At 35.5% G+C, this 21,087-nt stretch overlaps 1 protein-coding gene across 8 annotated transcripts in view; it reads right to left on the bottom strand.

The window, feature by feature from the left end:
* Positions 1–21,087, bottom strand: part of LOC133520552 (uncharacterized) — a 139,983-nt gene that overhangs the window by 118,490 nt on the left and 406 nt on the right. For all 8 annotated transcript variants that reach the window (XM_061855038.1, XM_061855044.1, XM_061855036.1 and 5 more), the window contains exon 2: positions 20,571–20,765. In XM_061855038.1, the coding sequence (XP_061711022.1) occupies positions 20,571–20,678 (108 nt within the window). In that variant the 5' untranslated portion in view covers positions 20,679–20,765. The remainder of the gene's footprint in view (positions 1–20,570; positions 20,766–21,087) is intronic.

The raw sequence follows: 21,087 nt of genomic DNA, 5'->3' as shown, positions 1-21,087 counted from the left end.
TCAATAAGGCTTGTGTTAAGGGTACTTAGACAACGATATATATAATATATAAATATTTATAAATACTTAAATACATAGAAAACACCCATGACTCAGGAACAAATATCCATGCTCATCACACGAATAAATGCCCTTACCAGGATTTGAACCCGGGACCATCGGCTTCGTAGGCAGGGTCACTACCCACTAGGCCAGGCCGGTCGTCAGATATTGTGTGTTGAGTGTGCAAGTTACCTTAATTACTACTCCTAACCTAACTTTAATTAAAATATTTTAGAAGTTTAGTAGAAGCCACTGCTTTTAAAGGACTATCATGATTTCACTCGAACCTTTTTCAACAATTTCCACTTGATTACTTCTGAAATTGCTGTAATCTAAATAACTCTTAATATATCTAGCACTTATATCAACGTCATTATGAACGTATGTCATTGCCAGTTGCTTTTTATTTGCCACCACAAATGTCAAATCAACAATCAATTGAATAGAGTTTAAGTGAAATCATTGAAAAGATTTTCTTCCATTGATGTAAGTATACATTTGTATAACGTCGTTAGCAGTAGGTACTAGGTACGGTCGAGTTCACAAGCATCTTGACATGCCAAAGTTCCCAAATAGTATATAGTACATTACTATAGAGGCCGGAAACGAAGGCAGGCCAAGTAGATATAGGCTAGGATAGTGATACGCGGCCGGCAACTCCGTTTCTCGTCGAGATTTGTAGTGCTGTAGCTAAAAACAAATTACGTTTGAATCTACTACATTTGATGGTTGAATGCCAAGACGTTGTCACAATTTGACGTTTAAAAACAAAAGAAGGTTGTTGTACACTGTGGCTTTACAGGCCCAAGTGTGTAAGGCTGTATGAAATTTCTTTACATCTCATCTTGACTCATCGCACCGGATACGTAGTATTTCCGGACTTAATTTGAAGTAATTCATGTCAACATTTCATTGTAAGTTTGCGAAAAATATATTTACATTGTCAGTGTCTTTGAAAGTTGGTTTGTAAAGATGTTTGTGAACTCGACTGTACAAGATTGCGGTCACGATAAACTCTATGATTCAATATTTATTCAAGCTATCAATATTCGATCTTTTACGTGTACGTAACGAATGTTTCGAAATATTTTGATTGTATCTTTTTGTTCAAGAACAATTTTCCAGCGTTGATCCGGTGCGGTAGGTAATGATCTAAAATTTTCTATTTATTGGATCGGTTCTTCGATGTTCTAAATCTCATTTATCTACGTTGATATTGTTACCGATACAGGCAACGTCAAATATAATACATTATCGTTTCTCATTCCTATGTGATAAGCAGGGGTCGGACAAAAAGTGCGGATGACGTAAAAATGACGTAATCTTGCACACAGGATGATGTTTGAGTTTGTATTTAAACTTCTGTGTGACATGTAGTAACAAAGTAGTATTTTAGTAGTACATTTTTTTATGAAATTACGGAAGTTTTCATTTTGTAGTTGCACCCAGGGTATATTTGCTGCTATCATAAAATTTGTAAGGTTCATATTAAATTCACTTTGCCCTTTTTTTCTACGTTTCCGACATGTCTGGTTGTCTCCAAATGTCTTTTAATATTGCTTACTTTCGTTGGTATATCTTGATTACAGCAAGAGCAGTATACGTGTTTTTCACGTACCTCCAAAAACGGGAAATTGCCACAATATTCGAGTAAAGATGACATTTTAGAGCGTTTTCTTATACATTAGTAAATATAAATTTTAGCTAAATATAGTCGTGAAGATACAATAGCTAAACAATAACGAAGTCAATTTATTGTTCATCTGATTGACAATGTGTCAGTTAAAAACGTACTTACTCATTTCAAGTGGCGATATCGTTTAATAAAGAGGTTGATAAATGATAAGTGATAATTGTTTATGAAAATCAAAAATACTATTTGAAATCATCCTATAAGTGGTTTGACGTCATCCGCACTTTTTGTCCGACCCCTGGTGATAAGGTTTCAAAATAATGGATTTTGCTGCAAAAAGCTTGGAGACACCTTTAAGAGCTTACCCCTCTGCTCTGTCGAAAACCTCGGCCAATGGTCATATGTATTGTATGGACTGACGTTTATCTGACATGGCTATTGTACGTTACGTACAAATAGCCATACATTTGACCCCTCCCCCGCAAACATCGGCAGACTGTTTTATACAAAAAATTACAGATAAGGCGTCTCCAGTTGCATGCATAGTTGCATACGCAATTTACATATAGACGATGTGTAATTTTCTAGTGAAGGGTTATTCCAAGATCCAACTATGTATCAGTGGAAAAATATTCAAGACGAAGTCATTATGATAGGTTTGTGATGTTCTTATTTAGTGATGCAAGTACGGAATAGAGCAGATTGAAAAGTGCTATAATCGATTACACTTATCGTCATGGGCGCCGTCAGGATTACTTTCAGGGAGGTGCATTATAAATGGAATAGAAGAATCGATGCACTCATTTATTTTTCTTGTGTTAAATAGTTCCGAGTTATGCTATCAAAATCATTGCAGACTCTGTATCTCTTACAAACTCTAATGCTGGTGCAGACGCAGACGCATAAAAAACATGTATTTTTTTATATATTTCTTTCCTGCCAGGGGGGTGCAAGTGCACCCCCTTGCACCCCGCTGCCGGCGCCTATGCTTATCGTTTATACTTCTTCTATAGATTCAAAAACATTAAAGCGCCTATGTATATGGTGATGCTTTATTTATTTGTTAGTTATCTACATGTCTCCGTCTTAGCAGTTCTATTGAACCTTCGAACAACCGAGCAAAGCGAAGTTCTTACATTTAATTTAGAACACCCCTGTTACAAATAAGTAAATAATTCGTGGATTTCGATTTTTTTCCTATCACAATTTGAGAGTTCGGACTAAGTCTAATAATAAAATTAGTCTTTGTACTCTTCGTTTTTTATTTATTTAAACTTTATTACATAATATAACAAATAAAATTTTAATGTAAATAATAAATGGTGGACTTGATGGTTAAAGCCATTCTCTTCCAGTCAACTATCAGACCAAACCAAAATACTATTAGGTGTACTGGCATTTAACAAAAAAATTATTACTCTTCAAATATCGTCACATTTTGAAAGGATTATTCAACGTCCTAAGTCAATTGAGGATTATGAGTGATTTTTTAGCTTTTAATAGCGGGTGGACTGAGGCACTACCCTTATTGATTGTATAACATTATAATATACATAATATATACCGTGTATTTTTTAATTTCCGTTAATTTCAATGGTGCAAGCTCAGGGATGAGCTTAAATCAAGTAACTTTCTCAAAGACACCGGTATTCTAATTAACTCCATTTTGGTGATAATCTATAATTATTTTTTTTATCTTATGAGCGTGTACACTTGCCTTAGGGCCTGTTTACATATTGATTAGTGTTTAGTATGAGTTTATACATTTGTTCTAAACGTAAGTACTATCTCGGACGATCGAGGTTCGAAATGACATTGATATGTCACAGTTTTCAATTGTTTGGTTGAGTTAAATGTAATTCCCGTGTTACAACAACGCTATATGCAACATTTAATATTTTTTTATAAAAATTAAAATAATAATAAAAAATTAAAAAATCTTTTTATTTTATTTTATTAACTATGCCATTTAGTTTCCTTAAACGTTAAGTACTATACTCCGAAGTTAACGGAATTCAATAAAAACACGGTGTAGTGTAACTCCCTTATAAACTCGTCCGAATGACGCATCTCTAATTGGGAATGCAGTCATGCTGCGCGACCGGCGCCGGCGCAGCCTCCGCTGCATACCGGTTGTACACGCTTTTCACGCAAATTACATAAAACCAATACCGATATTATATATATACGTCACTCTGGAACAAAAACCGGCCAAAAGATTGTCATATAAGGTCCCGTAGATGGCAGTGCAGGTGAATTTAAAAGGGAGTTTTTGTTTAAAAGGGAGTTCAATATATATAATAGTGATAATTTGGTCTTATTGTCTATAGAGCTAAATTACCTAGGTATATAAAATTTCTAGGATAAGATCCATTGTATATATTAAGTATTAATAACATAACTTCGTAGCATTGTAAATGATGGCCTAAAAGTTAAGCTCATAAATATGAATGGAACCGAAAGTCGGAGTCTCGAAGGCAGCTCTTAACAAGGAGCTTTCTCAAACCCTATCTTAAATCTAATATCTTTAATATCGCGCTGGTGTTAGAAGGTTAAACGCTGGTACGTCGAACTTGAAAATACTTTGAATATTAGGACTGGTTATTAGATATATGAGACCTGGAGGCCAATTCTAATGTATATATTAAATATTGAATTTATGTCATTTTGTTACCATTTGCGCGTGCATTTCGCTCGTACTTGGTCGTATATGTATTGGCGCGAGTGAATCATAAGAAAATAACATGATTTCACATCAAAATATAATTTTAATTGACCTCCAGGTGTTCAGACAATTCAGTTCAACGTTATTATGCACTTTTTCTTCATGAACAAATGGAAAGGCAAATTAGCTCCAGCTTTCCTTTAGACATTTTTTGATGCGCCGCCACTGCTACCTACATATTATAAAACTGTTATGAAAACAACATATTTTCCTAAGTAAACTTCTAAGAAATGTAATTACCTATACGAAAGAATAACAAAAGAATTAGGTAATATAATGTGAACCCGTAGCTTCACAAGTTAACGCATTGTTTTTTCATAATTAAACACTGTATGGGCAATTAAGTGCCGTGGGCGGATTGTCAAGACATGAGTTGCGCAAGAGCAGAATACACGGTTATGTTTAGAGAAATTGTTCTAAGAAATCTTGTATCACTGTGGTAAATAAATACCCCCACATTCAACAATAAAGCCTTTTTGCATGGAAAGTTTCATTACTAGATTCAGTGCGGATAGAAAATTTTCGTAGAATGTATGGGTTCTCATACATTCGACGACTCTTTCGGCACAGACTCTATGTAGGTACAAAACTACAAAGTAATTAAAAAAAGTATTAGAGACTTTTCCGAAACTAAATTATTTACTCTTTTAGCGTTCAACGACAATATTTTAAATGCTGAATTCCCCTGAATTAACAAGACAACACAACAATTTATTTTTCATCTCTCCTGTTCGGAAAGTGTAATTTTCACATAGAAATAGGATAGTATAGAACGACTGTCAAACTTGGAAAGTGTGACCAAAAATGAAATGCAAGTGTATGCGTAAATTGTCTATGTGCGAACAAAAATAGTGATGTCATGTTACAACATATTAATAATCTATCGATGTTTAACTGCTCTATCGACTACTTTTTCAAATGTGTTTGAAAAAGTTGAAAATGATAAAGTTGAAGTTGTTTGAAAATGTGTTCGCAAAGAGTTGACTTACCAAAGAAAATTTGAATTTCGCGCCTTTTCCTGCTGACAACTTGGGTTGGATGTGTATACGCTGTGTACAAGTATACGCTGTCTTGTGTTTCCTTGTGTTGGCGGCAAAGCCGTGGAAAAGTGGTTAAAATGTAAGTACTGTGTTGGAAAGTGAAGTTTAAATTTATCGCTAAACATGTACACGTTCAAAAAAGGTATCCTATAATATTTATTATTATTATTTATTATGTCTTGTGAACAACTAATTCCATACCTACTAATACACCGACAAGTTATCGATACAGTCATATTAACAGTTTGTCAAGCCCTAGCGTAAAGTAACAGTTTAGGTTTTTACACAAAATATTCTAAATTATTGACTAATATGATGAAATATTAACACACAATTGAAGAAAAACTTATAATGAACTGTTATAATTGGTTTTTTACACTTTTTATGCTGTTAATTTGATAAAATATCGTTACGAAAATTTCGCTAGGAATATCATAATTACCTGTGAAATGAGTATTTTCCTGGGTTTTTTGGCCCTGAAACACTACAATCCGGCACACAACATGACACCATCGTCACTAAATTACTTAATATATATTTTTCGTTTTTTTCGCTTATATTTTTCACGTTAAAAAATACGGCAATATGATCTTGGCCGCCTCGGCCGCCTTCGAACTCAAAATTGGTTACGTTTTCTCATATGTAGTCTGCCTCTTTCGCACTTATGGCTTGTTCATATACGTCATGGCTCCCTTTCGCACACTTCATCTGTCTGTCAAGCGAAGCGACTGACATGTCTCTGAATTTTCATGAGCAGATAGCCGGGTGGAAAATAGCTTTTCCCACCCTAGGGTGGAAAGTATTTTTTTTTAAAGTTATGATTAGCAAGCTTATGCTATATAAAATTGACCCAGTGTCTGTACCTCCATTCATTAAGGCGGTACAGACACCTATTGCTATCTCTTTCTGACTCTTGATATTCTACCATTCCACTCATTCATGGTGGTACAGACACCTATTGCTATCTCTTTCTGTCTATTAAAAATAGGTATTAAAATGTTTGAAACCATAGACAATCTAGCAGTTGAATGAATGAAATGATTGAATAATGGGTTTTATAGACTGAATTCGTACCCAATTTATCGGGATTGTATCAAAAATCGTTTGCGATTTGTTGCATGTGTTCTGTTTGTTGTCTATAGAGTAGAGCCCATTACACTGAAACTTTTTAATTGGAAACAAACTCATAGAAAAGCGGGAATAACGGATAAAACAAGAAAATTGTTCAGTTCTGAATAAAAATGGATTTATCGTGCGATTCCAGCGACGAAGAAATTAATTCAACTCCCGGATTGATAAAAGTAGAGGCGAAAACGGCGACCGATAGTTTGTTACCGGAATGTTCTAAGGAGAGATACATGAAGGCATACGACCACATTATAAACTGGAGAAGCGCTAAGAAAGTAAAGTCACTGTTGGAAACCGTGTTTCTGGCATATTTCGCAGAAATATCGAAGACATTAAAACCATCTACATTTTGGAGCACGTATACAATGTTTAAATCAACTATTCATAACAAGCATCAAGTTGATTTGAAGAATTTTACGAACTTGTTAGCATTTTTAAAACGACGATCGGAAAACTTTAAAGGCAAGAAATTAAAGATTTTCACTGCTGAAGAGGTTGAGAGATTCTTAAACGACGCTCATAATGTCCTATTAATTCGTCTTTTTCGAATTGTTCAAATTTCTCTGTAAATTTTAACTGATTTAATTTCATTGTTGTTATGTCGTTTACCTATCGCTGTAAGTATGTATCTGTTAATAATTTGTTCTAAAGAAATATAGCTATAATAAACCTACATTTTTTGTGTTTGAGTTTCCTCATAGTCGAAATCCCTCGAAATATCTCGGGTGATATGGTTCACTTTCCACCTTTGGTTAACAATCTACTATTAATTTAGAATGTAGATTCACCAGCGTATCTACGAGTATAAGTAGGTACTTATTTTCAAAATTGCCAGTTGAGTCTATATCTTCATAAAATAAAATACTTACCTAGAACCTAGAAAATTGAAAGATCGATTAAAAAGCGCAACGTAAACACTGAGGGTCTGTTTGTAATCACGATTCTCGCTTTAGCGAGTTTAATTTAACTCGTTGGGATCACGGCTATCGTCATTAGAGGCAGATTTACCGGCATTCGGAGCTAATCTTGAGGGATAGTGGTGAAAGGGCTCTCGAAAGTTACACTGGCATAACCCCTGCGCCCTGGGCGAGCATTTGAGGCTAATCGTCGGTTCGTAATAGACATGTGAATCTCAAATCACTTTGTAATGTATGTATATTGCGAATTGGCGGGCATTTTTTGGGAAGGTACTATGAAAAGAATGTCGCCGGTTTACTTCGTACCGAGAAGTATCATCAGGAGCTCGCGTTGGCGCACCGGCGAGTGCGGGAGAGGTGAGAAACCACCCTCGTTTTCGGCATAATTGTAAATACGTGAGTGACCCGTTTTAACATATTTAGTATATTTGTGTCTCGCGGAAGTTCTGTTTTTAGTTTCGATTTAATTCTAATAAGACACAAGAATTTTATACGTAACGGAACAAAAATGTTGAAAGAATTTTAGCGAATCTAACACCGACGCCAAGAGCCCAAGGCCAAGAACTAGCTTATACCTATGACGACGACAATGCTTACTTACATCGTGGTGTACGTTATGGTGTAGGAATCATATTAAGATCATATTTGCAGTATATTATAATCATATTATATCAGCAGTTCCACTTCACAAAATGTCACTTTTTAAAATAATGTAAATGCTTGATTTGGTGATGAAAATATAAAAATCACTATATGTATGCCTTTCACATTTGAAGAGTTCCGTCGATTCCTCATGGATCCCATCATCAGAACTCAGTTTTGACAAAAACGGGAATAATTTTCGAAATCGGTCCAGAAATGACGGAGTTATGAAGTAACAAACATTAAAAAAAAACATACACCCGAATTGATAACCTCCTCCTTTTGAAATCTTGAAGTCGGTTAAAAATAATCAAGCCTGTGACTTATACTTATCAGGACGGGACTTGCCAAAAAATTACATTGAAAAACCCCTTCCTTATGGATTCAATGAATGATGAAGGAATGTGCCATTTGTTTCCGATATGGTACAGCAATGTCAAAAGTGACGTTTTTGGTTGAAGAAATGTTACTTTTGACATTGACAGATCAGTAATCATATCGGAAAAAGACCGAATAAGTAAAACTCGAATTGGCCTATAAACTCTTATTTTGCATGATGATATAATAATAATAATTTGTTTTAGGTACAAGGGAGCAAAGTTGATGTTTAACCGCTCGTGTAATATTGATACCCGAGCGAAAGATTCTAAAATTGAACCACGAGCGTAGTGACTCGTTTGAAAAGTGGAATTTTAAGCGTTGCGAGAATTTCAAAGCACGAGGATTAAACATTGAAATTGAAATTGAAATATCAAACAAAATGAAATCCAAATGAACGTCGTTAAATATTCAATATCATCATTTAAAAGTCAATTCTACCAGCAAACATAAGGAAACAACACAAAAATTGCATCTGATAACTAACATGTGGATAAAATGCAAATTTCGCGTCAGTTTTTTAACAATCAAGAGAGCCTTTACCAGCTGGTGTGGTGAAAAAATACTAAGATTGGGTATTATTCAAATAACCCTAAAGATATTCAGCTTAGATGCCTACAAGCAGCGATACGATTACCTAACGGTTCCCCGAAAACCTCACACGATATAATCAAATTGCAGCTAATTCTATGGAAATGGGAAATTCTATGGAAGTAAAACGCAAGTCAATACCTTCACACAATTCTCACGCGGCCCTTGCATTGAATCTGAATAGGTGATTATTACCGATCTATAATCTAGTAATTACATGAGAACTTCCTATATACTTAATTTACTCTTTGATGAGAACTGTGTAGGTATGTGTAACGAGCATGCAGCTTCATTGCGCACCATGCGATCGCATTTTCAAAACCAAATTTGGCCTTGCAAGTCATATTAGAGCGTTCCATGTTTCCGAATAAAAGCAGTTGAAGGAGTCGCCGTCGTCGGATACGGCGAGGAGGACTATATATATATATTTATCTTCTATTTACTTGTGAATTTAAAATTCAGGTTTAGCAAGCCAGCATAATAGAAATACAGCATAATGCGTACCTATAGTAAACACCCCTATAATGGAACAGGCACCAGTAATGGGATGGTGTAGACAAATCCTGTAAAATAAGTATTTATCATCAGTTTTTAAACACAGACCACATTTTACCATAAAACAGAGCCATGCTTAAGTTTGATGTTTCATTGATCTTTCTTTATTTTAAAATTAATAGCGCCATAGGTACATCCCATGACTGGAGCAAAAAACATTTTTAGTAAGTATTTTTCATTAACACATTGAAAACATAAAGAACGAATAGGACATTCTACTTTTAATGCATAAAGTGGTAGAAATTTTACAGGTGCCGAAAAAATATCAAAATACTCCAAATTTTCTCTTAAATGTCCCATGACTGATGCCGTTAACATACCTTATTTTCGAGGCTGCGCGCACATTTTAATTTCATACTGAGCATCAATTAGCAGTCGCACTAATTTCTCAAGAAAAAAAAAATGTCCACTAACCTCAGAATCCGCTAATCCATGTTAATTATTAGTTCTGGGCTCAGGAAAATATTATCTTGCTATGGTATTCTTGCTTGCCCAGAATTATAGCAATAGAATAGTAACCGCTCTAATATTACTTACAATGAGTAGGTACCTACCTAATAATACATAATTTACCGGTATTAAGTATAAGTGAAGGAATTTAAATCGCATTTATTATTTTGCGTTGACTTGACAGCGATTGCTTACAGACTGACATGACAATTTTATTATTATGTACCTTTTTCTGTGCATACTTACTCTTTGCCCAAAATACGGAAGGTAAAACAACAGTCGGAAATGCCTGGTTACCGAGGTGGTTTATCCAAAAAGGCTGATATTAAACGGAAAAATCGCCACTATTATATTTTATATGATAATTTTGATTGATCCCGAGTATTTAATAAGTCTGAAAGAAATATCATAAAACTCTCCATCAGACGTACCTATGTAAACCGAAATCTGAAACCCGTCTATTGCAGAAAAGCCGCTTTAAATGTTCTTAGAACAAACTTGGTTTGACCTACGTATAATATATACAGGAGTAAGTACTTATAGGAACCCGTACTGTAGGACGTTTAGTATTCACCCAAGCTTTCACCTTAATCAAGGAAGATGATCTTGCGATGCTTTACGAGCTAGTTGTACGAGTAAGTACATATTACGTATTTTGAACAGAAAAGGCGGAACCGCATTGAATCTCAGTGGCGCATAAGCCGGTTTTCTTACTTCAGGTATGTATCAACAGAATGTGCTGTCATTAGTTTAACTTTACTGAGTACTTTTTAGTTTAACCTTTTTGTGATGAAATGTCTAGTTACTTTGATCTCGTTGTATTTATCATGTTATGCATAAGTTACTCTATGATGTCATGTGTCTGAAGTATTCCCATAATACTTGCGCCAGTTGATTTCTATCCTCCTCGATTTCCTCTTGTTTGTGTATGATAAGGATCCTGTCCGAATTTTTACTTTGCCAGGTCATAAGTTCTGTCACAAAGGTTTTGACTGATAAAATGTAATACAAAGCTTTTAATGACAAAAATTAAAATATTATATATGATCTGATGTGCTAAATTTGTTAAATATCAAAAAGTGGTGCCATCTTACTGGGCATCGGCTAAAGGTTGTGGTTGTTTGGCCTTTAATCTATTAGATGGCGCCACTTTTTGATATTTAACAAATTTAGCACATATCGTTGAAAGAATAAGGGTCAAAGTCAAATAGCGTTCTAAAACCTCTATTTCAATGGTTCTGTAAATCTGTATAGCACAAGCACAAGTAGCCCAACCGAGGTTTGAGTTCGAATTCGAACCCACGATTTTTGACCACCACTTGCCATCACACACATGTGAAAGATTAAATCTTGATTTTCTTTCTAAGAGTACATTACAAAATATTACAAGAAATTGATTGATAAAATAAAAGTCAATGTTTTACAGGTCAATTTGAGGTAGGTACATATTCAACTAATACTAGTAGTGACAGCATTTTTTGGATAAAATGTCACTTATTATTAAATAAAAACATGTTTAAATATATATTCGAATATATGTATGCAAGCTACCAAATAAGGGAGAGTACCTATTCCATAAACATGTTGTGTACCAATGTATGTACCTACCTACCTAATAATATATACTCCACTTTCTCGATACCTCCTGTCCTAAGTATATTGAGGCAAGTACACAATCAGGATTTTGCAGGAAAGCGGTTCAAAGGTACAACGATGCGTAATTTCCTTATTTGATTATGTACTTAGTTCCATAAAATTTTGGATTTATTCCGGCGAAATATCTCAAATTGTCTTCATTAGTGGTATTCTAAAATGTATTGCAGTTTATGATATAAGAGTAGGGGAGAGTGGGTCACAGTGGATCAAGGGTAACCTGGGTAACAGTGGAGCTTTTGCAATAACTTTGCTAATATTCTTGTACAGGGGTACCCGGGGTAAGGGGGGGAAACCACTTTTACGCCCCTCCGTTTGCCTTTCCTTAGATATAATCTCACCTTTAGAACTAAAATTCGCAGTGATGAGCATCGGCTACAAAATAGCTGTAAAACAATTTATTTACATGATTATAAAAAAAAAATCGTTGTCTTTATGGCTTGTGATTACAAATTCTCGATATGAAAAACCGATTTATAAACGTATTTTTACCATAACCCGAAGAAATACATTTTTGAGTGTTTTTTTTTTTCCAACTACCATCAATGAGGAAAAGTGAATCACATGACACAGTGGTTCAAAAAAAAATCGGGCATGTAAATTAAAAATATTCTTTTAGGAAAAAAGTTATGAAACTCCACGCCGAGTGCGAAATTCCTATTCTTCAAATTGTAGGCAATATGCCAACAATAAAATAAAAAATCATCTGAAAAATTATGCTCAACGGATATGATCAAAATTTTGCACATATACCTATTATCAAACTTAATATACCTTAATGGATAAAGGCTCAAACAATGCAGCATCTTCTATCGTTTCGTTTAATCGGACAGTAATCCACTATAACCCACTCATGGATAATAGTGGATCATTCTCCACTTTTATTTAAATTTCATCTTATTTAACTTCTAAGTTTCCTTATGGCTTTTTTCTCAATAAGGTTTAAGAGTTATATTGATACACTAGGCTAAGATAAGAAAACGATACCTACAAATTGAAGTTAACAAGTTAACGGAGCCAACAAGTACTTGATCTACCTATATGTCAAAATTTGTCAATTATTACGATGAGATTTGATGCAAAGTAGAATTGTATGTTACCCACATTACCTAATTGTCAAAACATTAAAATATTTATCAAATAATTGTAATTTAAAAGTTATTCTCAGTTTTTTTGCTACGTCGACCCAGTTGCAGTACTGAATACAGTATGTCACACTTTTTTACCCTTCTCCGCTTTAACTGTACCGCGTACTTTGATGCCTTGGTGCAAGTGAAGTATTTATTGTATCCATATTCGTCACTTTATTTCAAAAACGAATACGAAATTCAGCATGAAATTTTAGTGGAAGGTAAATATTATTATTTTAATCATAATTAAGTATGTAAAAAACATAAAATCATAAATTTTTCACTTGCCTCAGTATACTTGGGAGGTATCGTTATATAAATATTACCTACGTACCTTTTTCGTCTTTTCTATATAAGGTCTCTGCTCTAAAAATAGCCTTTTAATTTTTGCCAACAGCCAGTTGCAAGACAGTGTTGCAACACTTGTAACAACTATAAGGCCTGGCTCGAATTTATAAAACTGTAAAAGGATTTCATTTTAAAAGAGACAAGATTGTACTTTAATCAAAGCGAATCGAATCTATAGGTTTAATCTTTAAGTGTTGGTGCCTTAAGTGTGACTTGACTGGCTTCTAAAACGTGTCATTACACCAACAGTGCCAGAGATGGCAATGGCAACTATGCCGCGGTTGGGTGATAAAATGTAACTAACCTTTCCCGGTCTTTATGTAGGTTGTCAGAAATCGTAGACCATCTATTATGAGCGCTTTAAGTATTGTAAATCTTTGAAGTCGCTTAAAGGTCTTCGCACACTATATCAATTCCACACCAACTCAACTCACTTTTGGTTCAGCTTAGTGGACGACGAGTGGACGACGCGTAGACCACCCGACAGTTACTAAATGTTAAACATTGTACTGTAGGACATACAAGATAAGGCTTTAATTTCAATATTTAATTTTGAGTCGAGTGGCTGTTGAGTTGTAATAGTGTGCTAAGACCTTAAATGTGATGTTCAGATGTTAACTACAATAACTACAGCATTACTGATAGTGATAGGACATTACTTCACTTTGATGCCGCGGCCGTATTTGACAGTTTTCTTGATAAAAAGAATGACGTTCGGCGGCGGTGTGCTTTACCTACTTTACTATCACAATTATGACGATCAATCTGTAACTCATTTTATCAAGGAAATTGACAGATAAGTACAGCGGTGCCATCAACGTCCCGCAGTAATGTCGCATCGCAACAGTAGGTAATGCAGCTGCAACTTAAAACCGAATGTCACCTTTAGGTTGACAAAAAGCTGTTTCTCAATAGAACAATCGACATATAATTTAATGTCAAGTCGGAAGGCGGAAACAAAGTTGCAATGGTATTCGGGTTTTTGCTCAAAACAATGCGAGACACGAAGAGGCATTAAGTGTCTCATCAACACATTTTTGATTAGAGTGAAAGTCATCAAATGTTTCCTATTGTTGACTAATTCAATATTCATTGTATTAGTTTTTTTTAGGTCACGAATGTTTATTTTTTTCAATCCGATTCTAGTTGATTCCTGAAAAAAAAATCTTTACATTTCGTTCACCAGCAAATATTATCTATTAATTTCCTTGGCACACTGAAAAAGCGTAATTAGTTAGGTACCTACTATTAACTTACCTCCACCGCGGAATATGTGAAAAATCTAAAGCATTCTATTTAGCAGGTAATACTTAGACGCTGAATCTAATGAGAAGATTGGAAGAAAGTTAAATTGCAATTTATGTAAGCTGCTTGGCGTGACTAAACATGACAGCACCGAGTAGTTCATTTAGTAAGGATTTTTCACTGACCAGCCAAGCCGTAGGACAAATGGTAGTAAATGACATCACGACCGCACGATTGCCCCAGCTCGTGAGTCTGGACGTCATCTGGAGAAAATCGTATCAATAAATTCTCCCATAGAACTATCCCTTTCAATATGTAAGAAGAACGAAAGAGACCGGCAACACAGATCGTGAGCACAGGAAGCTCTACAATTGACACAAGCCAGTAAATAGCACGTAGTCTCGATAAAATTATCGTTTGTATTCAAGCTAACGGTGTTAAAGAACTGGTGCAATTGCCTAGATGGTTTATTCCAACAGAAGAAATACTAAGTATACACTGTTATGAGTAGCTATTGAGTATTTGGGCCAGTTTAATCTGTTCTGAGTATAGTTGTTACCGCTATAGAATAGACCAGGTACCCTGCTTATAAGTGTAGTAGTATACCAGCATATCCTAATGATTTAAATCGAAGTACCTACTTAGACTGGCTATCATTTGCTTCCTTATTCATGTCATATATAATGTCGTATAAGAAGCCATATCGGTGGTAAATGAGACGAAACCTGGTTTTACGTTCCACTTATTTCGAAACAACTTCCAGTATAGTTATTCGGAGATTACATAATTGACTGCTTCCATTTTGAGACTTCGTCGAATAATTTAGCCCATACTGGATTACGAAAAAGAACTTTATCGATAAACAGAAAAGTAATCTTGAAGGCGATATACTTTAGGCATGTATGAGTATTTACTCAATGAACTACATTATTTATTGCGCTATACCTAATTAATTACGCAATATTTACTGCAATAACATTTTAAAATATTATAAAAACGCAAAAATATTGTCGAAAAAAAATACATGGTACCTACTTTAGAAAAAATTGTAAGGAGACATTCATACAACCTAAGCGCTCATCGTCTTACCTTCTATATTCGTACAACCATAAACTCATACCTCCAAGCCTTTCAGTACACAATGAACGATGTTACCGATGCGAAACTTTCCCTCCCATAATGGATCAATTTACCTTTGTATCCATGTAGGCAATGTTGGTTTGTTTAAAATAAGATCTGTACGTGTTTTACTTTCACGCGAAATGTAACAGGAGACGTCGGTCAATCCGCGAATGATTTGTTTGCGGTCGATATGCATCGGTGCATTGGGTTCAAGTTACACGTTCAAAATTAAGAGAAATGAAGAAACACCTTTCCAATAATTTGGTTCTGAAAATGAAATGCTTTCATGAAGGACTTTCAATAATGGGTCAAAGTGCGTAGCCAACATGCCAATCGTTAACGCTCGTGTAGTCATCGCTTTCTATCACTCTTCCATATTAGTGCGAAAGTGACAAGTTGCGTTTCGTTCGCTAAATATTTGGATGTCACTAATGTTGACACTTGCCTTTATGAGTAGCCTTACTTATTTCTATTGATAAAGTGTGTATTTTTGATATAACAGCAAACGTAAATTAGACGTAATTGGTTTCAGTGCTATAAAACGATTCTGAAAGTTTTTTTAGTCTCTGAAATGAAATTTGCTATATGGGAATTTTCGGGGGCGAAAATGATGTCTTAGGTATATGTTTTCCAAGCAAAGCTGGGTCTCCCAGATATTTGTTATTGTATTGAGATCTACAGATATCAACAAACCGCCAATAACATTACGAGTAGGTAAATGTGAAATCTTTAACTATATACCTATTTATACATAATAGTTCAACGCGCATATTACATATACCATTGCAGAATATTTAGGCGCAGTCGCTGCAAGCTATGCAAGCGTCAATTGCGATTATTACGATGCCCAGACACGAACCACAGATTAAGGAAGGACCTAGTGGAAATAATGTCTCATTCGAAAGGTGATACGCGCGAAGAACCACAGATAAACTCGCGTTTATTGCATTTCATTTGCATTAATGTGTGTTACATATGTAGGTACCTAATCATAATTTAGCTAAGGAACATCGCAAAATAGAAATTCACTTCAGAATTAATTAATTTATGTATTTTTAGCTTCGTGATTGTAAGTATTAGTAGTATTTTTACCGCAGAAGTATCTCTAATTTGCATTGTTTTCTAAATATCATACTTAGATAACATGACAAACGGGAAGAAAGGAAGAAAGACTGCTCTTTTAAAAATCACAATTTGTAGGACCGATAGGCTGGATCAAGATTATGATTGCGTAGGTCTAACATAATAATGCTTAGAAATAGTTTTAAGCATTCTTACTCAATGGAAAAGATACATATGAATTCTTTTCACAAATTAGCCGCTACGTTTACATGGAGCATCGAATCGGAAAGTCTGCTCCACGACACGGTGGTGAAAACGTAATTACTATGCAATACCATCACTTGTCACGGATAATTTATTCGTAGGTAATGGTACGCCACACGACCCTGAATGGGGATGAACTTTACGATTCTTTGAAAGTTCTGTTACATCACTTTCGTTTGCTTTTTATTGGAGTCAGGGAATCAGCGCACTTTTATCTCTAGTAGCGTTAATGGTTAGGGTCATTGCCCAATGACATAATTGTGTTGAAAATAAAAAATGATTTATTTAGGGGATAGTGCAATACCGCGTAACTAACAAATGCAGTAAGGTCCAATTACCTTGCACATTGTTTGAATTTCGAACTCTTACGACTTTGTTAGTTGCGCTGTATTGCACTATCCCCGACGTAATGTCTTATTTTATTATGTCTTATTCGCGTAGTAAATACTTTCGTCAAGGGCCTATCTCTCGCATGCCTAGCAACAGCCTGCCGAGTGGGGTGCGGGTAGGGAAGCCAGATTTAAAGAACGAATATCTAAAAAAAAATCTAAATGTCAAGAATTCGCAGTCCTAAAACGTAGTGATTATATGCTCTTTGGTCCTTATCGGGACCAATATAAAGATTAACTGACTGGCTCACTCTTGCTTAGCACTAAATAGAGCACCTACATGTACAATTTATAATTATAATGTGAAGGGAGAAAAACGATGCTACTTACTATTCTTATTCACACCACTTTCAGACCCTCTAAACAAGCAAAACTGAACCATACTGAAGACGAGTTAAAAGTTGAGACTACAACGTTTTTCGGACAGATAGCATGGTCAGTGCCCCCCATTGTCCAGCCGCAGTGTTATACTATAGCAGTTAATTGAAGCCCAGGCACGGGATATCGCATTGAGCCATCTGATGCAGGCAGTACTTACTTCCATTGTTTACGCAAGTTATAAGTTCGCGGGCGCCAGTATAACGTGACTTCGAGATCTGTAACAATTCTAAGTACTCAGAGAGCGCACCTATACTGGTTAAGCTGAACTTGATCCGTTAGTGCTCGGCAAGTAACAGGAATGACTGCTCAGAGCCGAGCCTCCATTCATCCCGAGTCACGCCTCGCGGCTTTGGAAATAGATGAATGCCTGTTTTTGTAATTACCTCCGAGCACGGAGATATGATCGGATTTGAAATGCTTCGATGAAGCATCATGTTTATGGTAAAATGGAAGCGCTGTTCTGTTGTTATTACTAAGATCTTTGTCTACATGCGATTTTCGCTGAGTTATAATTCTGTCTATCATTATATCTGTGTATTGTCTATTCATTAAACCTTGCTAATATCGAGTTTATTTCGCTTTTTATTAGCTTAACTTGATAGATCTTTGTGGGAGAATATCGTAGCTGAAGCGGATCATCTAATTACCGGTAGAGTCTATATTTGTATTAATTAAAACCCTGTAAATCATGAGTTCAACTGTTTATTTAGGCTTAGGCCGGACGAGGAGTTAGGTTCTCGATTAAACCAGTTCGCATTCGCATCAGTTTCTTTAATTTAGAAAACGCATAATTTTCGAAACAGTTAGGCATGATATTAAGATAGAACTCACGTAATATCTGGCGAAACGTTACGCCGATTGTCCGGTGAGGTTATCGAACTGGAATATATTAATGTTAATGTCAAACACCCGGAATACGGGTACCTACTGCTTCTGTCTGGACTTTTTTTTTTTTTTTTTATGGAGGATAGGCAGGCGTTTGACCACGATCACACCTGATGGTAAGTGATGATGCGGTCTACGGTGGAGCACGCTTACCTATGAGATACCTATTTACTCTAGCCTTGAAGAGATTCAAATTGTACTCATACGGAAACACAGACTCGGGCAGGGCATTCCACTTTTTAACGACAGTTCGAAAGTTGAACAAAAAAATTCTAACGAACGCAGAAAGGTCGTGGCATTTAGATGACAAAGACTAAATTTAGGAAGTTACGTATAATTAGAAGCTTTAATAGGGGTTTTAAATTACTTGCTTTGGAGTTGACGTCGCTTAGCGATTAAATCGTTTAGGGATTTAAAATACAACCGAATGTATATTGGGTGGGTTGCATTGACCTCACTTTACATCATCATTGCCAGGCTAGGTATACCTGTAAGAAAATATATTATTATGCAGGAATTGATATTCCTACATAATAATATATTGTCTTACACATCTTGTCTGATCTTGTGCATTGATATGCACAAGATCAGATGACTCATTAGACGGACGGACCGGAAGTTACATATAAGGGGTCGCATTGTTTGACATTTTTAATTTTTCATTGTCATTTTTCATACCTCAACGACATCGCCAATTCTTCACTCGCAATTCCTTCCAATAAGATGGGCATATACATAAAATCCTTTACTGTTCACGCCGTTATGTTATGGAACGAGATTCTGGTGTCCGTGAGGCAATCCCAATGTAGCATCACTCAAGGAGAGGCTTAAAAAATTGTGGCTTTCCGATACTTTGGTAACGACTTACTAGTTCCATTGAGTAATTCTACTTCTTAAATTTCTTTATTTTTCTGGTCCGAATTCATATATATATGTTTATATTATATATTGATTATTTATTTATTTTTATTTGTTATATTTATATATGTAAGCATTATTTTATTGTTATAATTTATGTATATTTGTAGTAATGTGTATTCAAAACTTGCATTTCATTAATTTAAGTGATTCATTCACCGTTACTTCTGTTTTACTCATTTCCTCGAAGGTTAACTGGAAGAGATCCCATACAAGGATTAGTTCGCCTTTGTTTTATTTAATTTACTCTGTAACTGTGTTTTTATTTTTCTACGTCCAATAAAATATATACATACATGCATCATAGTAAAGTCTTAATAAAGTAACCACATGTCTGCAAGTTATTTTATTAGTGTCATCGGAGCAACATTTAACATTAAGAACTCTTTGTCATTTAATTGTTAATTAACTGATTACACCAGGTACCCAACGGTTCCATGCTTTAATGGATCGACAGTCGTGATGGCTTCAAGCATAATCGTAGGCGTCTGATGAGCAAGCCAGAGCAGGTTTAGTAAGCTATCCAGTTTTTTCAAGCGATGTAGAATGAATCATTCAAATACTGTAAAAAAGGCAACACAACGGAAATCAGGTTTTATCAGTCATTGATACTTAATGTAAAGGCTGCTTAATAAATCTGAAGAACCATGCCTTGCCGGATAGTAACCGGATAGTGCCATCGGAGTTCAACATATTAACCGGAGGGCAAAAGCTTACACAACAGTAAATATTATTCAATAGCCTACATGTGTCCCACGGTGGGCAAAGGTCTCGTCTTTCTTCCGCCACTCGTTACGCTTTTTTTTGTATGAATTTTGTACCGCCAGTCGCTACAAAATGAGTTCAAGTAGCTTAATCAAGATGAGAATCGTTTGCGCTACAAAAACGAAATGCTGTTTCTTTATCACTCTTCCATATTAGTGCGATGGAGAGACAGCGTTTCGTTATCGTAGCACGAATGATTGTAATCTTCTCTAGGCCCCCAGGTCGTCTCAACATCTCTTTTTTGGTCTGCCTCTGCTTCGGCCAACAACACCAACCACCAAATACCGGAATAAAATGAGAAACACACCTTCCAAGCATGCCGGTACCCGCTGATGCTGCTCGCGAGGCTCTCGGCGTCATAGTGTCGTGAAAACGAGTAAGGGCCCGGATGACTCCGGGACACGCATTGCCCCATATGCCCACTTGCCCTCACAAACACCGACACCGAACTAGTCACATCACTTCACTATTTGTTTATTTGGTACACTGGTTTAAAATTACCCTGTGACAAAAGAAAAAAATCCGGTTTTTTTTTACAATGACCAAAACTTTTTTGCCATGAAAAATGACTGAATGAACCTATGATTCAATGTATTACTTACATTCTAAATTAAAAGGTAGCATTATGGTCTGAGTATGCAGCAAGCCAACTGCATAAATAAATAATCGACTTTAGATATGTATATGACAATATATAAATAGTAACACTCATTCATGACTAATGAGGTCATTTTGTGACAATGAAACAGTTGGTATTTAGATTATATTGATATGGAACTATATTGAATTGAATTTAGAAGGCCATTGAAAAGCTTTGGCGCGCT

The sequence above is a fragment of the Cydia pomonella genome, chromosome 8, assembly GCF_033807575.1.
Source record: "Cydia pomonella isolate Wapato2018A chromosome 8, ilCydPomo1, whole genome shotgun sequence".
Lineage (NCBI taxonomy): Eukaryota > Metazoa > Arthropoda > Insecta > Lepidoptera > Tortricidae > Cydia > Cydia pomonella.
Note: the sequence above shows the minus strand (reverse complement) of the source record. Positions and strands in the feature narration are given on the sequence as shown.